Source organism: Mirounga angustirostris, unplaced genomic scaffold (genome assembly GCF_029215605.1).
Source record: "Mirounga angustirostris isolate CCGP_5_RB_7025 unplaced genomic scaffold, mMirAng1.0.hap1 SCAF_13, whole genome shotgun sequence".
Taxonomy (NCBI): domain Eukaryota; kingdom Metazoa; phylum Chordata; class Mammalia; order Carnivora; family Phocidae; genus Mirounga; species Mirounga angustirostris.
Genome location: NW_026991721.1, coordinates 101,482,501 through 101,507,773, shown reverse-complemented (window position 1 = coordinate 101,507,773; position 25,273 = coordinate 101,482,501). Strand labels below are relative to the sequence as shown.

General features: G+C 35.8%; 1 protein-coding gene across 2 annotated transcripts in view; it reads left to right on the top strand.

The window, feature by feature from the left end:
• SIK2 (salt inducible kinase 2) overlaps positions 1-25,273 on the top strand; it is a 122,113-nt gene that overhangs the window by 2,715 nt on the left and 94,125 nt on the right. For both annotated transcript variants that reach the window (XM_064577447.1, XM_045895067.3), the window contains exons 2-3: positions 16,568-16,684; positions 19,787-19,850. In XM_064577447.1, coding sequence (XP_064433517.1) covers positions 16,568-16,684; positions 19,787-19,850 — 181 coding nt within the window. The remainder of the gene's footprint in view (positions 1-16,567; positions 16,685-19,786; positions 19,851-25,273) is intronic.

Genomic DNA, 25,273 nt, shown 5'->3' with positions numbered 1-25,273 from the left:
AGGTCTCATTGCTGAACGTACTACAGTATTACAGTGAGAACAATTAAAGTGGTATAAAGAGCAATATCAGCTAAATATCATGATTATACTTCTTAGAGAAATTTCTTCAATATGGTTTAACATCAATGTAAGTTTGTGTTTTAGAACTTAAGAGGTCTTCTTTCCCAAGTTTGAACCCAAGGTAAATTTTAGGGCTTAGTTGAAACATCTCTGTGGTAAACAATTGGACCCTGTTAATTTTACTTGGCTCTTTTCTGTCCCTTGTTCCGAATCACTGAAGAATGATGTATTTTCTACAGAGATGGGAGATCCAAGACTGTTTGCCTTTTAGGAAAAGAAAAATCAGTACACACAAAGAGATCTTCATTTTGGTCTAATCTATCAAATAGCTTAACATTGTTTAAGAAGTATAATTACATCATCATCTGAAGCTGTATTCTCATGTTAGATCTCTATGTAAATTTTGCACACAAAAGGGAAGGCAGGTGGTGATAGAATCCAGCTTCCTAATATAATACTTCAGAAAAGCTTTGTAGTGTTGGTTTGTGGTTTATGAATTAGAGTAGCTAATTTTATAAAATTAGCATAATGGGAAAAGAATAATAGCATTTAGACTGTTAAACTATTTTAGGCAATAGTGGTTGCTAGTTTGCTATGCTCTGAGTGTCCTTGAGTAGTGTTTTATTTTATCAAATCTGTGCCTAGCAAAGAATTTTTCTTTCTAATTGTATGGCTAATTTTTTTGTTGGTTTTTGTCTGTTGAATAAAATTCCAAAGAAGTCATTTGTACCCTTAAGTTGTTTTTGTTTTCTATTAAAGAGTCTTACTATAGAAAATATAAAGAAGAATATAGTGCACAAAAAGTACATGTGCTATTCCTCCACCAATGGGAGTAAATCATTCTCATGGCATATTTCCCTCTAGTCTTTTTTTATTATTATTTATTTTCCATAGATGAGATCACATGCTGTATACACTTACATAAATTACATCCTCTTTTCCACTTATTGTATAGCATATTTTGCTTATTATATATAACTTTATAAAATGTTTTTAATAGCTGCATAGTGTTCTACCTTGTAGACGAATTCTATCTTATTGAACAATTTTCTTATTATTGAACATTTCCAGTTTTCACTTATAGTAAATAATTTGCAGTGAATAATATTTGTGTATGTAACTCTTTGCATTTTTTTCCAGGGGAGGGGCAGGAAGAGGGAGTGGGATTTGGAGGTAAATTCCTGGAAAGGAAATTATTAAGTGAGAAGATACTATTGTCACATTAAGGAATAATATATATTATCAAATTGATCATGTTTATATTGAAAAATTTTAAAGTATAGATAAATGAAAAAAATTACCCATAATATCACCACCCCAGGATAACCATTAGTTATTTTCAGATCTTTTCTGTGACAGATAATTGTATTTTCCTCAATACCATACCTCATATAGTGCTTAAAGAGCGTATAAATGTGTGGTCCATAGAATCTTAAAGCTGTTTCACAGAGGTTCTGAAAATTATTAAAAGGGCATGTTGGTGTTGGGCTACTTCATTATCCTTAAGAGAACCTGGAATGCAAAATTGATAGCAAGGACATTCTGAAGACTGCCTTTGTTCACTGAAAAGCTTTCTGTGTGCATTTTGGGGGTTTTAGGTTTAGGCATAATTCTTTACTACCTTAATGTAGGTATTTTTTAAAGCTTTCCAAATAGTTAAAGTATCAAAATTGCATTTTTAGAGTGAGGATACAAACAAAAAGAATCTCATATTCTGATTAGTGTTTCTTGAAGAGAACTTACTTTTTTTTTTTTTTTTAAGATTTTATTTATTCATTTGACAGAGACACAGCGAGAGAGGGAACACAAGCAGGGGGAGTGGGAGAGGGAGAAGCAGGCTTCCCGCCGAGCAGGGAGCCCGACGCGGGGCTCGATCCCAGGACCCTGGGATCATGACCCGATCCAAAGGCAGACGCTTAACGACTGAGCCACCCAGGCGCCCCGAGAACTTATTTTTTTAATACATTTGAATTTTATATTTTGCTTTCAAGTTTTAGGACTCCTCTCAGTAGTCTTGTATTCATCTTGTGCTCTGAAATAGTCCATATTTCAAGAAGCAGCTGTACTATGTACAACAGAAGGACGGGTTATCAGATAACTTAATCACTATCATTTGTATCTGGGCCTATGTATGGTCTTTATAGTGTGTTGAAATGAAAACTATATTTGTCATGGAATATATGTGCTATATTAGAAACTGTTCTCTAGTTTCTTGGCACCCCAGACAAATAATATTTGACAAATTACTCTGCTAAATATTGCTCAAAGTGATCTGTTCTTTTTGAGTGGTTGGGGACAAACATCCAAAATAAAAGTTGTGTAAATTTTTATTTTCTGTAGAAATTTTTAACTTTAACAGAGTTTAATGCATTCTGATTTTGAATCCACTGGGAAATTCTCTCTCGGTATCTGGCAATTAAGAAAACATTTATTTGGAAATAACTGAAACTGGCCTCCATTCCTGGATTCATATGATGACATTTGACCTACCGGCCGCTGCTGATGGTAGAGTCAGTTTCCTTGGAGCCAAATGGATTCCAGAAATTCACTAAGATACCATTCTTTCCTATTTAGTGTACCTAGCACCTCTTCTGTCTTCTACCTCCATATTTTTTGAAAAAAGTTTTTAATGTATTTATATGCCTTTATTCAGAACATTTATGGAGATTGCTTTCCCACCCTTCAAGAAAAAATAGCGAGAAATCCCTATATCCAGTTTGAGATTATTAGAAGAATGAAAGACAGTTACATTTGGGGATTTCATCAGAAGCTCCTCATTTAGAAAACATTTTTAAAATACTTTAAATAGTTAAAGTGATAAATCTTGGATGAATTAGACTGAAAAATGCTAAAATTTGTTTCAAGTTTTTCTCTAAGATAAACATAGTATTTGTTTTTTTCCCCATTACAAAAGTATGCATGTTCATTGTAGATATTGTTGAAAAAGTCAAGAAAATAAACATTCTTAATGCCACCATTCAGACCAAGAGATCACCACTATTAATATTTGATTCATATCCTCTTCATTATTCACATATATTTTATATGTTAGTAATGAAAGTTGATGTCATCTATATTTTTTTTATTTAATGTGTTAACATTTCCCCAAGGTAAAGTCTAAAGCATCGTTAAATAGCGTTCTTACATATGATTGTATTTTATTTCATCAATTTCCTATTACTGAACATTTAGACTGTTTCTCTCTTTGCTGTTTCTCTAAGGTCATGTTTCAGAGGGCATTCCTATATATATACATATATGTGTATATATGTATATATATCTTTGTGCGCTTAACTGATTATTCCCTCAGGGTAATCCCATGGCAGTGAAATTCTTGGGTCAAGGAATATGTCCTTACATCTACATCTTATGGCATGAGATGCCAAATTATCCTCTAGAAAAGTCACACCTGTTAATTTTCACCAGGAAGAAAGCATTTGCCAGGACTATTATTTTTTAAATCTTTCCCAGTTGATAGAGAATAATATTTTTTTATTTTAATTAACATTTCTGATTTAACATTTTTCCTTTGAGTGCCTGGTTTTATAAGATGGACTGTTTGTTATTTCTTTTGTGAATTGTTTTTTGTCCTTTGGATAATTTTTTGTTTTTTGGGGGGTTTTTTGTTTGTTTTAAGATTTTATTTATTTGAGAGAGAGGGAGCACGATCCAGGGGAGGGCCAGAGAAGCAGACTCCCCACCGAGCAGGGAGCCTAATGCGGGACTCGATCCCAGGACTCTGGGATCATGACCTGAGCCGAAAGCAACCACTTAACAGACTGAGCCACCCAGGTACCCTTGGCCCATTTTTAAAATTGAGTTGTCATTTTTGATGATTTGTTTAAATAATTTTTAAGATAGAATATTTTTTAATCGTTTCTTTTATAGTCTTAATCCTTGGTTCAATTTCTATGGATCTAAAAATGTAATGACATTTACCTTCTCTAGTCTGTTTTCCTTATTCACCATTGGAAAAGAGAAATTAAATCTTCATGAGGATTTATTGCATTATATAAATTCCTACCTTTTTAAAAGTCAGTTTTAGGGTGCCTGGGTGGCTCAGTCAATTAAGTGTCCACCTCTTGACTTTAGCTCAGGTCATGATCTCAGGGTCCTGAGTTCCATCTTGAGTTGGTCTCTATGCTCAGCAGGGAGTGGGCTGAAGATTCTCTTTCCCTCCCCCTCTGCCTCTCCTCTCCCTCGCTTGTGCTCTCTTTGTCTCTCTCTCACTCAGGTAAATAAATAAAATCTTTTTAAAAAATAAAAAATAAAAGTCAATTTTAATCTGGAAAAAAATTATAGTTTATTTATACTTAAAAGATAACTAGAGAACTCCATGTTTTACTTTTGACTTTTACTGCTTTCAGAAACCCTTTCTTTGTAGGACCACTCAGTCACATTGACTTGTTGGTCAAATGTTCTGATTCCACCCATGATTTGATGTATGAGCTTGTAAAGTACATTTAATGTTTAATCTTGAAGATCTAATTGTATGGTAAGAATAATGCTCTTTGGTACTTCAGAGTGGTAAATAGCGCTGAAGCAAATATTACCTGAGACAGCAAGCATGTGTTAATCCCTTCTGATTTGTTACTAGAAGTACTGCTCTTGTGTAACTTTCTTATAAAGTCCCCCAAGCTACTTTTATAGTGTGGTTTCTTTAAGTGCATGGGATGAATATTTCTTTAATGAGAAGTGAAAAGCAATTTTTGTTAAAGACAGGATAACATTACCATTAAATTGCATTTTGAAAAGTGAAAAAAAAATCTTTCATCCATCAGCTTAACACTATTTCATTTCTGCTCATACATTTAATCCCTTGTCTTCTGTACAGATTTGTATTTATATGTTCTTTTGTATGTATTATTTTTTACTTTGTTGGAAACATTTCTCTGTATGTAGTCTTCATTAATATTTACATTTTAGCAAATAATATAGCCATTTTATAGAGAATTTAGAAAATAAAATGAAAATGACTAAAATTTCACAGATGGAAAAGTTAGCATATTTGATAAATATAATAACTTCATTTCATTTTTTGTTTTTCCTATTAGAAAAGTAATCCATGTTCACTGAAGAAAAATTGCACAGAAAAGTATAAAGCAGAAAAATAGTCCACAATTTTTTTCACCCACTAATAACATTTTTGTCATAGTTATATCTAGTTTTTCCTGGTCTTTTTCTATGCATACCTTGTGTTGAGACTGCGCTCAAATACTGATTTTTTAATTTAATATTATAGTCTAAGCAATCCTTTATATTAAGAAAAACTATTTAATAGCTGTATAACCATAACATAAGCTTACTGTAATTCACATAATTATTTCCTACTTACTGTTTCTATTTTTATATTACAAATAATATTCACTGAATATATTTACAAATAAGTCTTTACCATCGTTTCAGGTTATTTCCTTCAAATAATTTCTCAGAAGTGGAATCCTTAGGCTAAAATGGGATGGGTGATTTTTTTCTTTATTGAAATATAATTAACATACAGTGTTCTATTACTTTAAGGTGTACGACATATTCAACAATTACTATACATTACTATACATTGCTCAGTGCTCATCACAATAAGTGTACTCTATTTAATTTTTTTGAGTATAGTTGATACACAATTCTACATTATTTTCAAGTGTACAACTTAGTGAATTGGCAAGTTTATACATTATGCTACATTTACCGTAAGTATAGCCATCATCTGCCTGTTATATTGTCCCATTATGTTGCTATTACTGTATCATTGACTGTATTTGTTATACTGTGGCTTTTATTCCTGTGACTTATTCCATAGCTGGAAGCCTGTATCTCCCTCTCCCTTCACCCATTTTGCCCAATGCCCCACCTTCTCCTCTGGCAACCATCAATTTGTTCTCTGTATTTACAGGTCTGATTCTGCTTTTTGTTGTTTATTCATTTGTTTTTGTGTATTTTTTTCAGATTCCACTTATGAATGGAGTCATATGATATTTGTCTTTCTCAGTTTGACTTATTTCCCTTAGCATAGTATCATCCTCTAGGTCCAACCAAGTCTGAAATGGCATGAGCTCATCTTTTTTTATGGCTGCATAATATTCCAGCATGTGTGTGTCTCTGTGTGTGTGTGTGTGTCTGTGTGTGTGTGTCTGTGTACTGATGGACATTTAGGTTGCTTCCATATTTTGGCTTTTGTAAATAATGCTGTAATAAACATATGGCTGCATATATGTTTTTTTCAAATTAGTGTTTTTATTTTCTTTGGGTAAATACCCATTAGTGAAATTAATGGATCATATAGTATTTCTATTTTTAATTTTTGAGGAACCTCTATACTGTTTTCCACAGTGGCCTTGCCGATTTATATTCCCACCAACAGTGCATGAAGGTCTCTTTCTCTCCAGATCCTCACCAACACTTGTTACTTGTCTTTTTGATTTTACCTCTTCCAACTAGTGTAAGGTGATAACTCATTGTGATTTTGATTTGCATTTCCCTGATGTTGAGTGATGTTGAGCATCTTTTCATGTGTCTGTTGGCCATCTGGATGTCATCTTTGGAAGAATGTCTATTCAAGTCCTCTGCCCATTTTTTAATTGTTTTGTTGTTGTTGTTGAGTTGTATGAGTTTTTAAAATATATTTTGGATTTTACCCCCTTAACAGATACATCATGTGCAAATATCTTCTCCCATTCAGTAGGTTGTCTGTTTGGTTTTACTGTTGGTTTCCTTTGCTGTGCAAAAGTTTTTATTTGGTTTAGTACTAATAGTTTATTTTTGCTTTTGTTTCCCTTGCCAAAGGAGAACTATCTAGAAAAATGTTGCTATGGCCAATTTCAGAGAAATTACTGCCTGTGCTCTCTTCTGGTTTTTTATGGTTTCAGGTCTCACATTTAGGTCTTTCATCCATTTTGAGGGGTTTTTTGGGGGGGGTGTATGGTGTTAGAAAGTGATCCAGTTTCAGTCTTTTGCACGTAGCTGTCCAGTTTTCCCAGCATTTGTTGAAAAGACTGTCTTTTCACCATTGTATATTCTTGCCTCCTTTGTTGTAGAGTAGTTGACCTTAAGCATGGGTTTATTTCTAGGCTCTCTGTTAAGTTCTGTTGATCTGTGTGTCCGTTTTTGTGCCAGTACCGTACTGTTTTGATTACTACAGCTTTTGTAGTATATCTTGAAATTGGGATTGTGATACCTCCAGCTCTGTTTTTCTTTTTCAAGATTGCTTTGACTATTGTGTAAGATTGATGAATCACTGACCTGTACCCCTGAAACAAAGAATACATTATATGTTAATAAAAATTGAGAAAAAAAAAAAGATTGCTTTGACTTTTTGGGGTCTTATATGGTTCTATACAAATTATAGTCTTTTTTGTTCTAGTTCTGTGAAAAATATTACTGGTATTTTGATAGGGATAGCATTAAATCTGTAGATTGCTTTGGGTAGTGTAGTGTAGACATTTTAACAACATTGATTCTTCAATCTGTGAGCATGGAATATCTTTCCATTTGTTTATATTGTCTTCAGTTTTTCATGGGTGTTTTATAGTTTTGGGAGTACAGGTCTTTCACCTCCATGGTTAAGTTTATTCCTAGGTAGCTTATTCTTTTTGATACAGTTGTAAGTGGGATTGTTTTCCTAATTTCTGCTTCTATTTCATTATTAGTGTATAGAAATGCATTAGATTTCTGCATATTAATTTCATATCCTATGACTTTACTGAACTTTACTGAATTTTTTTTAGTGAAGTCTTTAGAGTTTTCTGTATAATGTATGTCATGTACAAATAGTAAAGTTTTACTTCTTACCAGTTTGGATGCCTTTTATTTTGTGTCTGATTGCTGTGGCTAGGACTTCCAGTACTGTGTTGAATAAAAGTGGTGAGAGTGGACATGCTTGTCCTGTTCCTGATCTTAGAAGAAGAGCTCCTGGTTTTTCATCATTGGGTATGATGTTAGCTGTGGGTTTGTCATATATGGCCTTTAATATGTTGAAGTAGTTCTCTCTAAACCTGTTTTGTTGCGAGTTTTTATCATGAATGGATGTTATACTTTGCCAGATGCTTTTTCTGCATCTATTGAGATGATGATATGGTTTTTATCCATTCTCTTGTTAATGCAATGTATCATGTTGATTGATGAATATTGAACCACCTTTGCATCCCTAGAATAAATCCCAGTTAATTATGGTGAATAATTTTTTAATGTATTGTTTAATTTGATTTGCTTATATTTCATTGAATATTTTTACATCTGTGTTCAGCAGAGATATTGGCCTGTAGTTTTTGTAGGCTGTTTTTTCGTTTGTTTTGTTTTGTTTTGTTTTGTAGTGTCTTTATCTGGTATTGGTATCAGGGTAATGCTGCCTCTTAGAATGAATTTGGAAGTTTTCCTTCCTATTCTATTTTTTTGGAATAGTTTGAGAAATAATAAGTATTAACTCTTTACATGTTTGGTAGAATTTACCTGTGAAGCCATCTGGTCCTGGACTTTTGTTTGTTGGGAGTCTTGTTTTTTGTTTTTTGGTTTTTTTTTACTGATTGAATTTCATTGCTAGTAATCAGTCTATTAAACATTCTCTTTCTTCTTGATTCAGTTTTGGAAGGTTATATGTTTCTAGGAATTTATCCATTTCTTCTAGATTATCTAATTTGTTGGCAAAAAATTTTTTATAATCTCTTATAATTCTTTGTATTTCTCTGGTGATGGTTGTTATTTCTCCTCCTTCAATTCTGATTTTATTTATTTGAGCTGTCTCTCTCACCTTTTTTTTTCTTAAGTCTGGCTAAGGGTTTATCAGTTTTGTTGATCTTTTCAAAGAACCAGCTCCTGGTTTCATTTATCCTTTCTATTGTTTTTATAGTCCTTGTTTCATTTATTTATGCTCTAATCTTTATTATTATTATTATCATTATTATTATTATTATTATTACTACTACTACTTTGGCTTTGGGCTTTGTGCCTTTTCTAGCTCCTTTAGGTATAAGGTTAGGTTGTTTGAGATTTTTCTTGCCTCTTGAGGTAGGCCTGTATTGCTATAGTCTTCCCTCTTAGGACAGCTTTTCCTGCATCTGAAAGATTTCAGACCATTGTGTTTTCATTTTCATTTGTCTCCATATATTTTTTGATTTCCTCTTTGATGTGTTGTTGGACCCATTTATTGTTATCAGTAGCAATTTATTTAGCCTCCATGTATTTGTGTTCTTTCCAGATTTTTTCCTGTGTGTGATTTCTAGTTTCATACCGATGTGGTTGGAAAAGATGCATGATATGATTTCAGTCTTTTTTAATTTGTTGAGACTTATTTTGTGGCTCAACATGTGATCTGTTCTGGAGAATGTTCCATGTGAAATTGAAAAAAAATGTGTATTCCACTGTTTTTTAGATGACATGTTCTGAATGTATCTGTTAGATCCATCTGGTCCAATGTGTCATTTAAAGCCGCTGTTTCCTTGTTGAATTTCTGTTTGGATAATCTATCCATTGATGTGTGTCTTAAAGTCTCTTACTATTATTGTATTACTATTGATTTCTTTATGTCTGTTAATAGTTGCTTTATGTATTTGGCTGCTGCCATATTTGATGCATAAATATTTACTATTGTATCTTATTGTTGGATTGTTCCCTTTATGATTATGTAGTGTCCTTCTTTGTCTCTTGTTAATCTGTATTGTAAAGTCTGTTTTGTCCAATGTTTAAGTATTGCTACCCCAGCTCTCTTTTTGCTTCTCTTTGCATGTTAAATGTTTTTTCCATCCCTTCACTTTCAATCTGAATGTGTTTTTAGGTCCGAAGGGAGTCCCTGGTAAGCAGCATATAGATGGGTCTTGCTTTTTTATCCTTTCAGTCACCCTGTGCCTTTTGATTGGGATAATAGTCTGTTTACATTTAAAGTAATTATCAATAGGTAGATACTTATTGCCCTTTGTTACTGTTTTACAGTTGTTTTTCTTAGTTCTCTGTTCCTTTCTTCTTGTCTTGCTTTCTTCCCTGTGGTTTCTTTAGTATTATGCTTGGATTCCTTTCTCATTATATTTTATGTATCCGTTATAGGTTTTTGATTTATGGTTACCATTAGATTCATATATAACATCTTATGCATATAGCAGTCTATATTAAGTTGATGGTTGCTTAACTTTGAACCCATTCTAAAAGCACTAAATTTTTACTCTCTACCCACCCCACACACATTTTATGTATGTGATGGCCTACTTTATGTCCTTCTATTTTGTGAATCCCTTGACTGATTTTTCTGCCAGTCTTTGGGTTGTTTTCAGAGTTAGTTGCACTGATGTGGCTGTTATCTTGGTGTATACATGGGACAAGGTAAGCTCAGGATACTTCTACTCTACCATCTTCCCAGAACTCCCTCAGGATGGATGACTATTTTTTAGCCTAATTTTTTTTTTGAGATTTTTATTTTTAAATAATTTCTACACCCAATGTGGGGCTCAAACTCACAATCCCGAGATCAGGAGTCACATGCTTTACCGACCTGAGCCAGCCGGGGACCCCGGGATGGATGATTTTTAAGGTTCTTGATAAAAATTGCCAAAATACCTTTCAGAAAAATTATAACCTATTTTATAGTCATACCAGCAATATATAAAAGTGGCCATCTTGTTGAACCTTAGCCCACAAGGGTGTTTATCTTTTACTCTTTGTAAATATAAGAGGAAAGGGTATTTCTTGATAAATCTACATAATATTATATTATTTTATTATTTTTAATTCACTTTTTCCTATTTCTGAGGTTGAATATTCACTGTTGCTACTTTTACATGAGATTTAGTTTGGTAGCAGTCATTCTAGTTTATGTTTGGCCTCCAAAGTTGTATAGGAAACCTTCCTTTTATCCCCTAGCTGAAGGAATATAAATTTTTCTGTCTCTACATAAACTAACTAAAGGTTTTGTTTTTTTTTTTTTTAAAGATACTGCATGCATATGTAGGAATTGGAGAGTTGAATAATTCAGACGAATAACAGAGAGAAAGGAATCCTTCAATTTTCAGAGTCCCTTGCTTGACTTTGTTGTGACCATGCAGATCTTGTCCTTAGTACTGGTTCATAACTAAGGAAAAAAGGGATGCAGAGAGTAAACTTCCAGAAATCTAAGTTCATAGTTACCTTTAAAATGTTGGAACACAAACCTTTTGTATGTTGGAACTCTCATACACATCAGGAAAATCCCCCAGTGCAGATTTTTCTCGCTGATAAAATTTGTTTTCCAAAATGTGTTCTCTTTGTTCTCACAGATCTATTAACTTCCTTGAAGGTAGGAATCAGATCTTGTTCATTTTTGTATCCTGAGCATAATTCCGGGCACACAACAGGTGCTCAGCAAGGCTCTTTGAAAAAGTAGGAAGATTGAACTTGGAGTTTGAAGGCCTGCGGTTTTTCCCATTAATTCACTTGAGCTGTAGGACCTTTTGTAGATTATGTAACATCTTTGGAACCTCAGTTTCATCAACTCATGGATGCTCTGCTTGTTCCATTTACTTCACAAAGTTGAGAAATGAGATAAAATATGTTAAAGTATCTTGGGAAATTAAAAAGTACTGTGCAGTTGTGAAAGTCATCATCATCATTATATTTCTGGGATGTACTTGGTAATGAGTCCCATTGTTAAGAAATTACCTGGAAGAATATGCCAGAGACTGCTAGCCGAACACCAAAAATCCATTGTTTCCTCTTCTTCCTGGACCTATCACTGGACTGTCTCTGGGCTTCTTGCATTTAGATATGGTTATGTGACTGAGTTCTAACTAATGGAGTGAACAGAAATAATATGTGCCACTTCAGGGCTAGTCTGTAAAAACCTTTTGTGAGGGCTCCTCCCAAGTTTCCTTCTCCTGTCAGGCTGGAAAAGTAGTAAAACGTCCTTAAACCTCATATGCCTGCACGGGGGCATCTTCACCCATCCCATTCTGCTACATGAGCAAAAAATAAACTTCTGTTCTATTTGAATCACTATACATTTTGTAGTCTACTTGTTCATAGCAGTTAGACAAGCCCTATTTTTTTTTTCAAGCTTTAACAATTTATTTTTTATTCTTTTTTTATTATTTTCAGAAGTAGAATTTAGTGATTCATTAGTTGCATAGAACACCCAGTGCTCCTTACATCAAGAGCCCTCCCTCCTTAATGCCATCACCACTTATCCCTTCCCCCCACCCATCTCCCCTCCAACAACCCTGTTTCCTAGAGTTCAGTGTCTCTTACAGTTTGCCTCTCTGTTTTCATCTTATTTTTCCTTCCCTTCCCCTATGCTTATCTGTTTTATTTCTTAAATTCCACATATCAGTGAAATCATATGGTATTTGTCTTTCTCTGACTGACTTATTTCACTTAAGCTAATACCTTCTAGTTCTATCCATATTGTTGCAAATGGCGAGATTTCATTCTTATTGATGGCTGAGTAATGTTCCTGTGTGTGTGTGTGTGTGTGTGTGTGTACACACACCACATCTTTAGCCATTCATCTGTTGATGGACATCTGGGCTCTTTTCTTAGTTTGGCTGTTGTGGACATTGCTGCTATAAACATTGGGGTATAGCTGCCCCTTCAAATCACTATGTTTGTATCCTTTGGATAAATACCTAGTAGTGCAAATGCTGGGTCATAAGGTAGCTCTATTTGTAACTTTTTGAGGAACCTCCGTACTGTTTTCCAGAGTGGCTGCACCAGTGTAAGAGGGTTTCCCTTTCTCTACATCCTTGCCAACAACATTTGTTGTTTCCTGAGTTGTTAATTTTAGCCATTTTGACAGGTGTGAGGTGGTATCTCATGATGGTTTTGATTTGTATTTCCCTGATGCCAAGTGATGTTGAGCATTTTTTCATGTGTCTCTTGGCCCATTTATATGTCTTTGGAGAAATGGCTGTTCGTGTCTTCTGCCCATTTCTTGCCTGGATTTTTTGTTCTTTAGGTGTTGAGTTTGATAGATTACAGATTTTGGACTAACCCTTTATCTGATAAGACGTTTGCAAATATCTTCTCCCATTCCGTAGGTTGCCTGTTAGTTTTGTTGATGGTTTCCTTGCTGTGCAAAAGCTTTTTATCTTGATGAAGTCCCAATAGTTCATTTTTTGCTTTTGTTTCCCTTGCCTTTGGAGACATGTCTAGCAAGAAATTGCTGCGGCCGAGGTCAAAAAGGTTGCTGCCTGTGTTCTTCTCTAGGATTTCATGGATTCCTGTCTCACATTTAGGTCTTTCATCCATTTTGAATTTATTTTTGTGTGTGGTGTAAGAAAGTGGTCCAGTTTCATTCTCCTGCATGTACTGTCCAGTTTTCCCAGCACCATTTCTTGAAAAGACTGTTTTTTCCATTGGATATTCTTTCCTGCTTTGTCGAAGATTAGTTGATCAGAGAATTGAGGGTCCAGTTCTGGGCTCTCTATTCTGTTCCATTGATCTATGTGTCTGTTTTTGTGCCAGTACCATACTGTCTTGATGAGTACAGCTTTGTAATACAGTTTGAAGTCCGAAATTGTGATGCTTCTAGCTTTGGTTTTCTTTTTCAACGTTACTTTGGCTATTCGGGGTCTTTTCTCATTCCATACAAATTTTAGGATTGTTTGCTCCAGCTCTGTGAAAAATGTTAATGGTATTTTGATGAACATGGATGCAAAAATTCTCACCAAGATACTAGCTAATAGGATCCAACAGTACATTAAAAGGATTATTCACCACCACCAAGTGGGATTTATTCCTGGGCTGCAAGGGTGGTTCCACATCTGCAAATCAGGCAATGTGATACATCCACATTAATAAAAGCCCTAACTATTAAAAGGAGCATGCTAACACATGCTCTGCTTTTTATTTAGTGCTTTACTTTTTCATAATCCTTACAAGCCTTACAAGCAAGGGATAACAGGGTAAAGATAGAAGTAGGTACATGTGTGGTTCATATATTTATAAGATAAAACTGAAGAGAATTCGATTTTGTCATTGGAGAATTTTTTGGTTGAGAAAAGTTGAATAATGAGATTTATGAGTTACTAAGGTTTATTTAGATAATTTATGTATTTTTCAGTTTTTCATTGTTTGAGGCCAGGGTTTTAAAAAAGAGTATGAGGTATCTCTTGGTAATACCTTGCTTTAATTGGAATTTAGTGTCTAAAGTTTTTCTTTAACATTATAGTGTTAAAGATATGATAATCAAGATATTCTTTTTATTAACAGGTTCTGACCCATTTCATTATAAAAGGTTTTTTTTGGTGAGGGGGATATCTAGACATGCTCCAGCAATTGGAGGGCAAGACATTTTCTTCAAAATAAGCATGTCTGTGAAACTCCATATTACCTTCCTAAGGAATATTGGGGAAATTAAAGTATACACTTATCCTTTTATCTGGTAGCTTTTACCTAAAGTAACTAATAAACTATATCATAAAATTGAGGAGGAGGGGGTTGCTTTAAATCTGTTTAAATTTAGGGATGCCTGGGTGGCTCAGTTGGTTAAGCAGCTGCCTTTGGCTCAGGTCATGATCCCAGGATCCTGGGTTTGAGTCCCACATCGGGCTCCCTGCTCAGCAGGGAGCCTGCTTTTCCCTCTGCCTGCCACTCCTCCTGCTTGTGCTCTCTCTCTCTCTCTCTGACAAATAAATAAAATCTTTTTTAAAAATCTATTTAAATTTAAATAAATATTGGGGTGGTCCAATAATGTCCTTAATATCAAGTACAATATTGATTAGTGTCCTTATCTAGCAAAGTTTAGCACCCTTTACTTTCTAGGATATTTTGATTATGGAAATAATACACCACCAAACATAATGAAAATATCACAAAACCTATGCACTTTACTGTCTAGAGAAGGAACTACCCCCCTTTCTTCTTAGGTAGTAAATTTAATTTTATACATTATATTTAGTAATCTGATTTCCCCTGGGAACTTGAGTTCTTCTCTGGGTTACAATTAATTCAAATCAGGAAATAAGCTGTGGATAACAAATTAGAAATAGATATTGGTAAGAAATAAACCTTATAGTAGAGCTTTAAGAGGTAACAGCAAAGGACAAAGCAGCCATAGGAGAGAAGAAAAAACTATATAAACAGGAGCCTGAAGAAATTAAGTGAATTGACAAGCTGAGTCCTGTATCCTTGGATACCTTTTAGAAGTATTGAACTATTATATATAGCACATACAATAATTGGTAATAATTATCTTGAAACAACATAAAACTGAGTTATGTTCAGAATACTTTTTGGTAGACTGTGAAGTACATTTTAGAGTTTCTTCAGAACTTGTTATAATCAAGTTTGAGTGGTTCCCAGTGATCTGAAAATTTTAGTTAAATCAGAAGGACTTATTTCCTAACCAAATAGCTACAGCTTCTAAAAAAATAAGTTCTTTTTTGATTGCATAGAAAAAGCTACATGATTCTTAACTACCTAGTTATTCACCTTCAAATGCAGTTCCTTCAAATTGTTAACCTTGGAGTGGTTTGGGTTCCTATCTAGTTATGATAGGAAGAGGCCACATTCTTAAAAATCAGATTCTTTTAAGGAGGTCAAAAGCTAGTGTAGTTACTAACAGATGAGTTTTTGCACTTTGATTTTTAACATAAAGTTTAGGGGCACCTGGGTGACTCAGTCGGTTAAGCGTCTCCCTCTGGCTCAGGTCATGATCCCAGGGTTCTGGGGTTGAGCCCCACGTTGGGCTCCCTGCTCAGCGGGGATCGTGCTTCTCCCTCTCCCTTTGCCCCTCCTCCCATTTGTGTGTGCGTGCTCTCTCTCAATAAATAAGTAAATTAAAACTTTTAAAAAATAAAGTTTAATCCAGCTGGTATCTTTCATATAAATAGATTTTAACACTTTATATTTAGCCTCCCTACCTCCCCCAGAAAGCTATATCTATATTCTTTGGAATCTATCACTTGCTTTTCTAGAAAAGCTGTATTTCAGTACAGCAGAACCTGCCTTCTACTTGGCTGATCATTTATTTACAGGTACTTTGCAACAGGCTGATAACTGGTTGAAGCTGATGAGCTTTTATTTCTTCAGTTGTTTTTTTTTTTTAAGATTTTATTTATTCATTTGAGACACAGAGATACAGAGAGAGAGAGAGAGAAAGCATGAGCAGGGAGAGAGGCAGAGGGAGAGGGAGAAGCAGGCTCCTCTCTGAGCCAGGAGCCCGATGTGGGGCTCGATCCCAGGACCCTGGGATCATGACCTGAGCTGAAGGCAGATGCTTAACCATCTGAGCCACCCAGGCGCCCCTATTTCTTCAGTTTATAAGTGGAGTAAAACATTACAGTTATATTAAAAGAGAAATAATGTTTTATTAAAATAACTCTGCAGGGTTCTTCTTAGCACACTGAAGATAACTCCTAAACAAAATCACCACAGTGCGTCACGTGGTAGATGTTTAAGAAATAACTTGTTGAATGAATGAGCATTGAATTTCAAGTATTTTTGTTGTCCTAGGAACTTACAGGCAAAGTATCAGGTGCCCTATATTCAAAAGATTCTTAACTGGAAAATGTTAACCATCATATACTAATTGTATTTATTTGTGTCCGGGACACAGGTGGCGATAAAAATAATAGATAAATCTCAGCTGGATGCAGTGAACCTTGAGAAAATCTACCGAGAAGTACAAATAATGAAAATGTTAGACCACCCTCACATCATCAAACTTTATCAGGTAGGATGTAACCTTATTCCTCTCCATGCTTCTCACATCCTGTTTTCTCTTTTGTATCATCTTTCTCTTTTATGTTATTTTTTTAGTCCATAAAAAAAGGAATAATTATATGGGTTTTAAACTGAGTACCCATTTTCTATATTTAAGTAAAAATTAGGAAATAAAAAACTAGTAGCTTAATTTTAAGTTCTCTCTCACACTGTAAGTTATTTAATTAAAAAGTTTGTAGTTGTGTATTTATGATACTCAAGCCTGTTGACTTTCAGTGGTGGTACCATAAATGAGGATATGGCAGTTTTGCTTAATTAAAAAAATACACTGTTAATGTTTTATGAAATACAAAGGTTAAAATAGTATATTACTTAGTGGCATACTTGGTAATACTTAGAGCCAAACCTTATATTTTGTTTGGGTTATTTTGTCAGATAAAGGAGTCATTTTTTAAAAAATTAACTTTACTGAGATATAATTTTTATAAAATAAATTGTACCCATTTCAAGTGTAAACTATATTTTTTAAAAGGAAGATATTCTCTGGGGTGCCTGGGTAGCTCAGTCGGTTAAGTGTCTTACTCTTGGTTTCAGCTCAGGTCTTGATCTTCGGGGTTGTGGGATCCAGCTCCGTGGCCAGCTCAGTGCAGAGTCTGCTTGGGATTCTCTCGCCCTCTCCCTTTACCCCTCCCCCCACCCACACATGTGCTCTCTCTCTCTCTAAAATAAATAAATAAACCCTAAAAAAAAAGATCTCTCATCTTAAGGAGTGAGATGGTCTTATTCTGTGGGTCTCTAAATTATGTGCTACATTTAAATGTGTTTAAAATAACTATCAGTTATTTTAACAGTTCCAAAGGATAGCAATTGCTGTCCTTTGGCATACACTTTTGTATTTTTTGTATAGTTTTTTTTTGTATAGTTCAAAAAAAAAAAAAAATCTCTGATTTTTATTTTTATTTATTTATTTTTTTTTTAAAGATTTTATTTATTTATTTGAGAGAGAGAGCACATGAGAGGGGGGAGGGTCAGAGGGAGAAGCAGACTCCCTGCCGAGCAGGGAGCTGGATGCGGGACTCGATCCAGGGACTCCAGGATCATGACCTGAGCCGAAGGCAGTCGCCCAACCAACTGAGCCACCCAGGCGCCCAAGATCTCTGATTTTTAAAGAGTAATTCATATTGAGGAATGATAATGTAATATGAAACTTTTTTAACACTTCATTAATATGTAGAATTTTATATTAGAAAACTATTTTTTTAGAGGGGAGGAGGGTGAGAGAGAGAGAGAAGGCAGGGGGAGAGGGAGAGAGAGAATCTTAAGCAGGCTCCATGCCCAGCACCAATCATGACCTGAGCCAAAATCAAGATTCCAGCACTGAGCCACCCAAGCACCCCTATTGGAAAACTATTTTTAAACTAAAATGTTACAGTATGCTAGCCTATGACTTTAATCTCCATAGTGTGACGCGTAGACCCAGTGGTATGCTGGACTCGGCCTGTACTGGCTTGTAAGAACTGATTGTTAAATTTTCAGATGTTTTGCAAGCCAACTAATAACATGTTAGTAGCTCAAAATCAGCTATGGTGGGAGTATTTACACCATCGAAAGCTGTTTACAAGTTAGGGCCTTTTTTTTTTTTCCCCCACAGAGGGCTATTACTAGCACACTGCTATGTGCACTCACATGGGTTAGCACAAATGTCTCTTGGGCATAATAAGAAAATATTAGAACTTCTATGCTTATTTTTTATATCTACTTGTGTGGATTCTATAATGTATATAATGTGTTTGTACAGTGACATGAGTATGTAATTTGTGCTGCTTCTATTCACATAAACATACGCATGTTTGTGTATATATACATGTACATGAATGTGTAATACACATTTGGCTAAACCACTTGTTACTGATAGAGATTTGCAATTAAAAAGGTGTGGAGACCATTGGAGACCATTAGTATTACCATCAGAGTGAGAGACCACGGTGTGCCACTCAAAACAGTTCTAAAACTGCAGAAGGCTTCTTTGGTGATATTTGTATCAGAGTATTTCTCCTTTTAAGCTTTTTTTTCTTTTCCCTAAAGAGGATACTTATAAGAAACTATCCACATCCTTAGAAGTCTGATGAACCATAAGCCAAACTAAGATTAAAACTACCAGGATTCACAGAATTCCATCTTTATTTGAGCTAAATAAGCAGTTAAATTGACTTACTATTTATCTTATTTAGACTCCAGTTGTACGTAGTTCTTAGTTTTCTGGCCTGATTGGGAATAGTCCTAAACCGACATGTTAGGGCAAAATCAATTTCCAGCCTTTTAGTAGATAACGGTTGAATTTTCATTGTTATCATGTGCCAGTACATAGAAGGATGGTGTTACAGAGAATCTAAAATTCACTCATTTTGTACTTATAAATTCATTTTCTTTTGGTTCAGTATAGGTTGAAATATCCCATTTGTGACACTGACGTGCTTCCTTTCCAAACCTAGAAAAACGAATAAAAATGTATAGCAGTGGAGTTATGAAGAAGCTTTTGAATAGTGATTTCAAAATAACAGTAGTTTGTAACAATATCACAGTACAGTAGGAGGAATATCCTATTGTGCCAGATGATCCAGGCTACAGGCCTGATAAACCGAGCTTTATTTCATTTATCTCTATTATTCTTCATCAAAGTCTACCTATAGCACAGGGCTAGAAAAGTCCATGAGAAGGTGGTAAAAAGTTGATCTTCAAAATTCCTGTTACCTGTATTCGTATTTTTTTAACTTGAATGTACGTAACAATCACATTTTTGTTAAAATAGAAATTCTATGTCAGTAGGTCCGGGGTGGGGCCTGAGATTCTGCATTTCTAACATTTGCCCGCACAGTGCTGCCACGGCTGCCGGTCCATGGACCATGCTTGGAAAAGTGAGCATCTAGACTTCTCACAAATCATTAGCAGAAGGATATTGTCATTCTTGTAAACTTAGCCGCCTTCTGAATTATTCATAAATTTGATACTTTTATTAGTAGTTTTATTTAGTAACTCCATAGAATGTTGAGTTTCAGTAGAATAGAATGGCAATCCTTTCCTGTCAGACTAATACGGAATTTTTTATCAATAGGTAATGGAGACCAAAAATATGTTATACCTTGTGACAGAATATGCCAAAAATGGAGAAATTTTTGGTAAGTATTTCACTAGTCTTTAAATTTGTTTTTAATTTGAAAATGTCACTAATCTTCATGAATGGAGTATTTCCTATTGACTTTCCTGCTTGTTTAAGAGTTGGCAACTTGAACTAGAACTTTTTAAGCATGAGAATATAATAAAATATTCAGTGAAACAAAGATAAGGAATATAATTTATTCTCTTGTATTCATGATGTTTATGTATTAAAGCTATTGCTTAATTCCCTCATCTGTGTGAGAGAGATGGGAGAATTACAGACAGGAAAAAACTTGCAGTCATATTGCAAGGGGGATTTTCTTTCCTTTTATCTTCATTTTGTACCTTTCCTTCCAGGGGAAACATCAGTCGACAAATACTTACTGAGTTCCCAGGCATTGCTGTAGGTTTAGAGGATGTAATGATGACCTGAATAACCTGTTCCCTGCTGCCGTTGTGGCTCATACAGTTTAGTAAGCTACTGACCGTAGCTGTGCGACCCCGGGCAAGTCCCTGCAGCCCTCTGGGACCTAGTTCCTTTATCTCTAGTAAGGAAAGATTTTGATTAATTGGTTTCTGTGATCCATTCTAACCCTTAAAAATATTACAAATATTTTGTTCTAGTTTTCATCTCTTTTATTTTTATTCTTGTAGAGCCAGAACACTAGGTAGTCTAACACTTCCGGTTTTTAACCTGCACGTTTAAATCCCGAATGGTTTTTTAACAGCCTTAGTGAGGAATTATCCATATACAGTAAAGTGCACATATTTAATGTGTACAACGTAATACATTTTCACACACACACATGCAGACACACATGAAACCATTACCACAGTCAAGATATCCATAATTTCCAGAAGTTCCTTTGTGCCCCTTTTTATCTCTCTTGCCCCACCTCAGGACCGAGCAACTACTGATCTGTTTTCTGTCACTGTAGATGAGTTTGTGTCTTGTGGAGTTTTATATAAATATGGTCATACAGTATATAATTATTTTATGATTTATCCATTTTGTTGTATCAACATACCATCTTTTTTCACTAAGTAGTTTTATTGTAAATAGCTTTCAATTATATGAATATACCCCAGTTTATCCATTCATGTGTTAATAGATAATTGGGATGGTTTCGGTTTTTGGCTATTACACATGAATTGCTCTGAACACTCACGTACAGGTCTTTAACTTACAGTCTGCCTTCAAGTAATTGTTCACCACTTCACATAAAGCATGAGTCTTAAAATAATATACCATTATTTTGCCCCTCCTGGCCTTTATGTTCTTGTCATACATTTTACTTATGCCTATTTAATAAAATACAAAATACAGTGTTGTTACTTTTGTTTAAAAAGTCAAAGAGAGTTCGATATTTTTTAAAATCTTACATATTTATTAGTGGAATATCATTGCCGCATCCCTGTATGTAGATGCACATTGGATTTTCTTTGGCATTTCTTGTAAATCAGGTCTGTTGGTGATGAAATCTTTCAGCTTTTGTGTGTCTCAAATCTTTGTTTTTGAGAGATATTTGTACTGGGTATATAATTCTAATGTGGGTTTTTTTCTTTCAGTACTTTAAAGATGTTGCTCCACTGTATTCCCATTTGCATTATTTCTGACAAGAAACCTGCTGTCATCTTTTTCTTTATTCCTCTGTATGTAATTTGGCTCAATTCTGTGGCTGCTTTTATAGTTTTCTGTTTATTACTGGTTTCAACAACTTGGTTATGATATGCCTTTCTGTGGTTTTCTTCATGATTCTGTTCTTACTGGATCTGTGAATGTACAGCTTCCATCAAATCCAGAAAATTCTCAGCCATTATTTTCTTGACCAATTTTTTTGGCCCACCCCTCTCTCCTCTTCTTTAGAGACTCCAATTACACATATATTAGGCTGTTTGAAATAGTTCTACAGTTCACTGATATTTTTTTCCATTTTAAAAAATTCCTTTGTCTCCCTGTATTTCATTTTGGATAGTTGCTATTTGTAGGTCTTCAAGCCCTAGCATCTTCTGCAATGTCCAGTTTGCCATTAATCTCATCCAGTGTACTTCTCAGTCTCAGACCTTGCAGATTTCTGCTCTGTAAACTTGATTAAGGCTTTTTTTTTCTTTTCTGTATCTACTATGTCTTTAGTTAGGTTTTTAAACATCTGGAATACAGTTTTAATAACTTATAATGTCCACATGTCCTAATACTGGTATAGCACTGTCAGTGCTGAATCAGTTTTGAACTGTTCATGTTTCTACCCAGTTTTGGTCAGATTTTCCTGCTTCTTTTTTTTTAATTTTTTTTTTTAAGATTTTATTTATTTATTTTTTTTTTTTTAAGATTTTATTTATTTTTTTGACAGAGAGACATAGCGAGAGCAGAAACACAAGCAGGGGGAGTGGGAGAGGGAGAAGCAGGCTTCCCGCAGAGCAGGGAGCCCGATGTGGGACTCGATCCCAGGGCCCTGGGATCATGACCTGAGCCGAAGGCAGACGTTTAACGACTGAGCCACCCAGGCGCCCCAGATTTTATTTATTTATTTGAGAGAGAGAGAACAAGAGAGAGCACATGAGAAGGGGGAGGGTCAGACGGAGAAGCAGACTCCCCGCCGAGCAGGGAGCCCGATGCGGAACTCGATCCAGGGACTCCAGGATCATGACCTGAGCCGAAGGCAGTCGCTCAACCAACTGAGCCACCCAGGCATCCCTTCCTGCTTCTTTATATGCCTGCTAATCTTTGAGTGGATGTCAGACATTGTTAGTTTTACCTTAGTGGTTGCCACATATTTTTGTATTCCTGTACCTCCTCTTGAGCTTTGATCTGGGACACAGTTAAGTTACTTGGAAACAGTTTATATCATTTAAGTCTTCTTTTTATGATTGGAGCAGTGCTCAGTCTAGGTATCATTATTTCCCACTTTGGAGTACTCTACCCAATGCCCCCATGAAATTGGGGCTTTTTTAGCCTGGTCAGTAGGAATAGGCAGTGATCCTGGTACCAGGCACTGTTTATTCTAATCCTCGTAGATGGTTCTTTTTCTGGCCTCGGATAGTTTTCTCACATACACGTGCCAGTCAGTACTCCCCTGGATGCTCGAGGGGGACCCTCACAGATCAAAGCTTTGCACTGTGTGTACCTCTCTCTTCTTTGCTTGTTCTCCCTAGACTCTCAGCTCTGATTCCTCAACTCAGGGACTCTGCTGGGCTCTGCCTATGTCTCCCTTCCATATCCTGTGGCCTACACCCTTCTCTCAAGGTATTAGTTGAGGGTATTCATGGGTCTCACCTCATTTATTTCCTGCCTCTCAGAGATCACTCTTCTTTTTTGCCTGATGTTCAGTGTGCTATAAACCAATGTCTCATATATTTTTGTCTTTTATTTATTGTGGGGATGGTTTTGGGAGGGTAAACCCAGTCCCTGTTACTCTATCTTGGTTGAAAGCAGAAGTCTCCAATCCTATCAAAATTATCTTTAATTTTGGGGTGCCTGGTGGCTTAGTCAGTTGGGCATCTGCCTTCAGCTCAGGTCATGGTCCCAGGGTCCTGGGATCGAGCTCCGCATCAGGCTCTCTGCATGGCGGGGAGCCTGCTTCTCCCTCTCCTTCTGCCTGCCACTCTGCCTACTTGTGCTCTCTCTGTCAAATAAATAAATAAAATATTTTTTAAAAATTATCTTTAATTTTAGCTGTTTTAAAAGAAAGATTTGGGGATGTCTGGGTGGCTTAGTTGGTTAACTAAGCATCTGCCTTCAGCTCAGGTCATGATTCCAGGGTTCTGGGATCAAGTTCCACATCAGGCTCCTTGCTCAGTGCGAAACCTGCTTCTCCCTCTGCCTGTCCCTCCCCCCACTTGTGTGTGCGTGCTTGCTCTCTCTCTCTGACAAATAAATAAACAAAAATCTTTTTAAAATTTTAAAAAAATATGTATACTTCTGTAGTTTGGAGAAATGTATTATTTAAAGTTGAATTCTAAATAAATAGTTCTGATTTAATCATTTTCTAATTGTATCTCTGGAAAGATACCTTGCCCTTTTTTACCTTTTTTTTCTTCTTTATGCCACTGCTTATTGAGCTTATTTCAATTCTTAAGATACTTGTTTAGAAGCTTCTTTTTTTTTTTTTTTAAAGATTTTATTTATTTGACAGAGAGAGACACAGCGAGAGAGGGAACACAAGCAGGGGGAGTGGGAGAGGGAGAAGCAGGCTTCCTGCCGAGCAGGGAGCCCGATGCGGGGCTCGATCCCAGGACTCTGGGATCATGACCTGAGTCGAAGGCAGACGCTTAACGACTGAGCCACCCAGGCGCCCCTGTTTAGAAGCTTCTTAACTGATGCTGCAGTGGAATAGTATGGGCTGAAGCCAAGCAAATCTGGCCTACCATGCTGGCTGTACCATATTACTTGTTGCATTGCTTGGGGCAAGTTTCTTCCTTTCCTTTTCTTCTCTTTCTTTTCCTTTCTCCTTTTTTCTGTCTTCTGTTCTTTTCCTTTTTCTCTCTTTCCTGTTCTTTCTTACATTTGCTTGTTCATTCAATTTAGTCAGGTTTTCAAGAAATCTTTATTGAAAACGAATTATGTGTTACATACTGTTCCATATGATAGGAATTGCACAATGAAGAAAACAGACAAAAATCCCTGTTATGAATCTTACATTTTGGTGTGGGCAGAGAGACCATAAAGAAATTAAGTGAATTATATAGTATATTAGGTGGTATTATAGAATTATATAGTATATTAGATTATATTAGTTAAGTGTTATGGAAATAGAACAAGAAAGGGAGGGGTTGGGGAGTAGGTAAGTTGATTGCAATGTTAAATAGAGCAGTCAGGGAAGGCTGCGCTGACATTTGAGCAGAGTGGAAAACACAGATAGATATGGGAGAAAGAGGGTCATCCAGGGAGAGGGAAGACTAAATGCAAGGGTTGAGGCAGCAGTGTGCTTGGTATATTCAAGGAATAGCAGGGAGGCCAGTATGGCTGGAGAGAGGCAAGCAAGAGGGAAGAGCAAGAGTGAGCAGGGAAGAATAGTAGATGACGTCAGAACGGCAAATGGCAAGCAGGAGTGGGGCAGATTTGGGGACTTTGTAGGCCATTGTAAGGACTTTGGCTCTTACCTGGAATAAAATAAAGGAACCGTTTAGAGGGGTTTGAGCAAAGAAGTGATTACATCTAATTTGACGTTTTAAAAGCACCACTCTGGCTGCTGTGTTGAGACTAGATTGTAGTGAGCAAGGTGGAAACAGAGACTAGGTAGGAGACTGTTCCAGTAGTCCTAGTGAGAGATGATGATGGCTCAGCAGGGTAGTAGCAATGCACATAGTGCTACGTGGTCAGACTCACAATATGTTGTGAAAGAAGAACCAGTAGAGGGTGCCTGGGTGGCTCAGTTGTTAAGCATCTGACTCTTGATTTCTGCTCAGGTCTTGATCTCAGGGTCATGAGATCAAGCCCTGCATA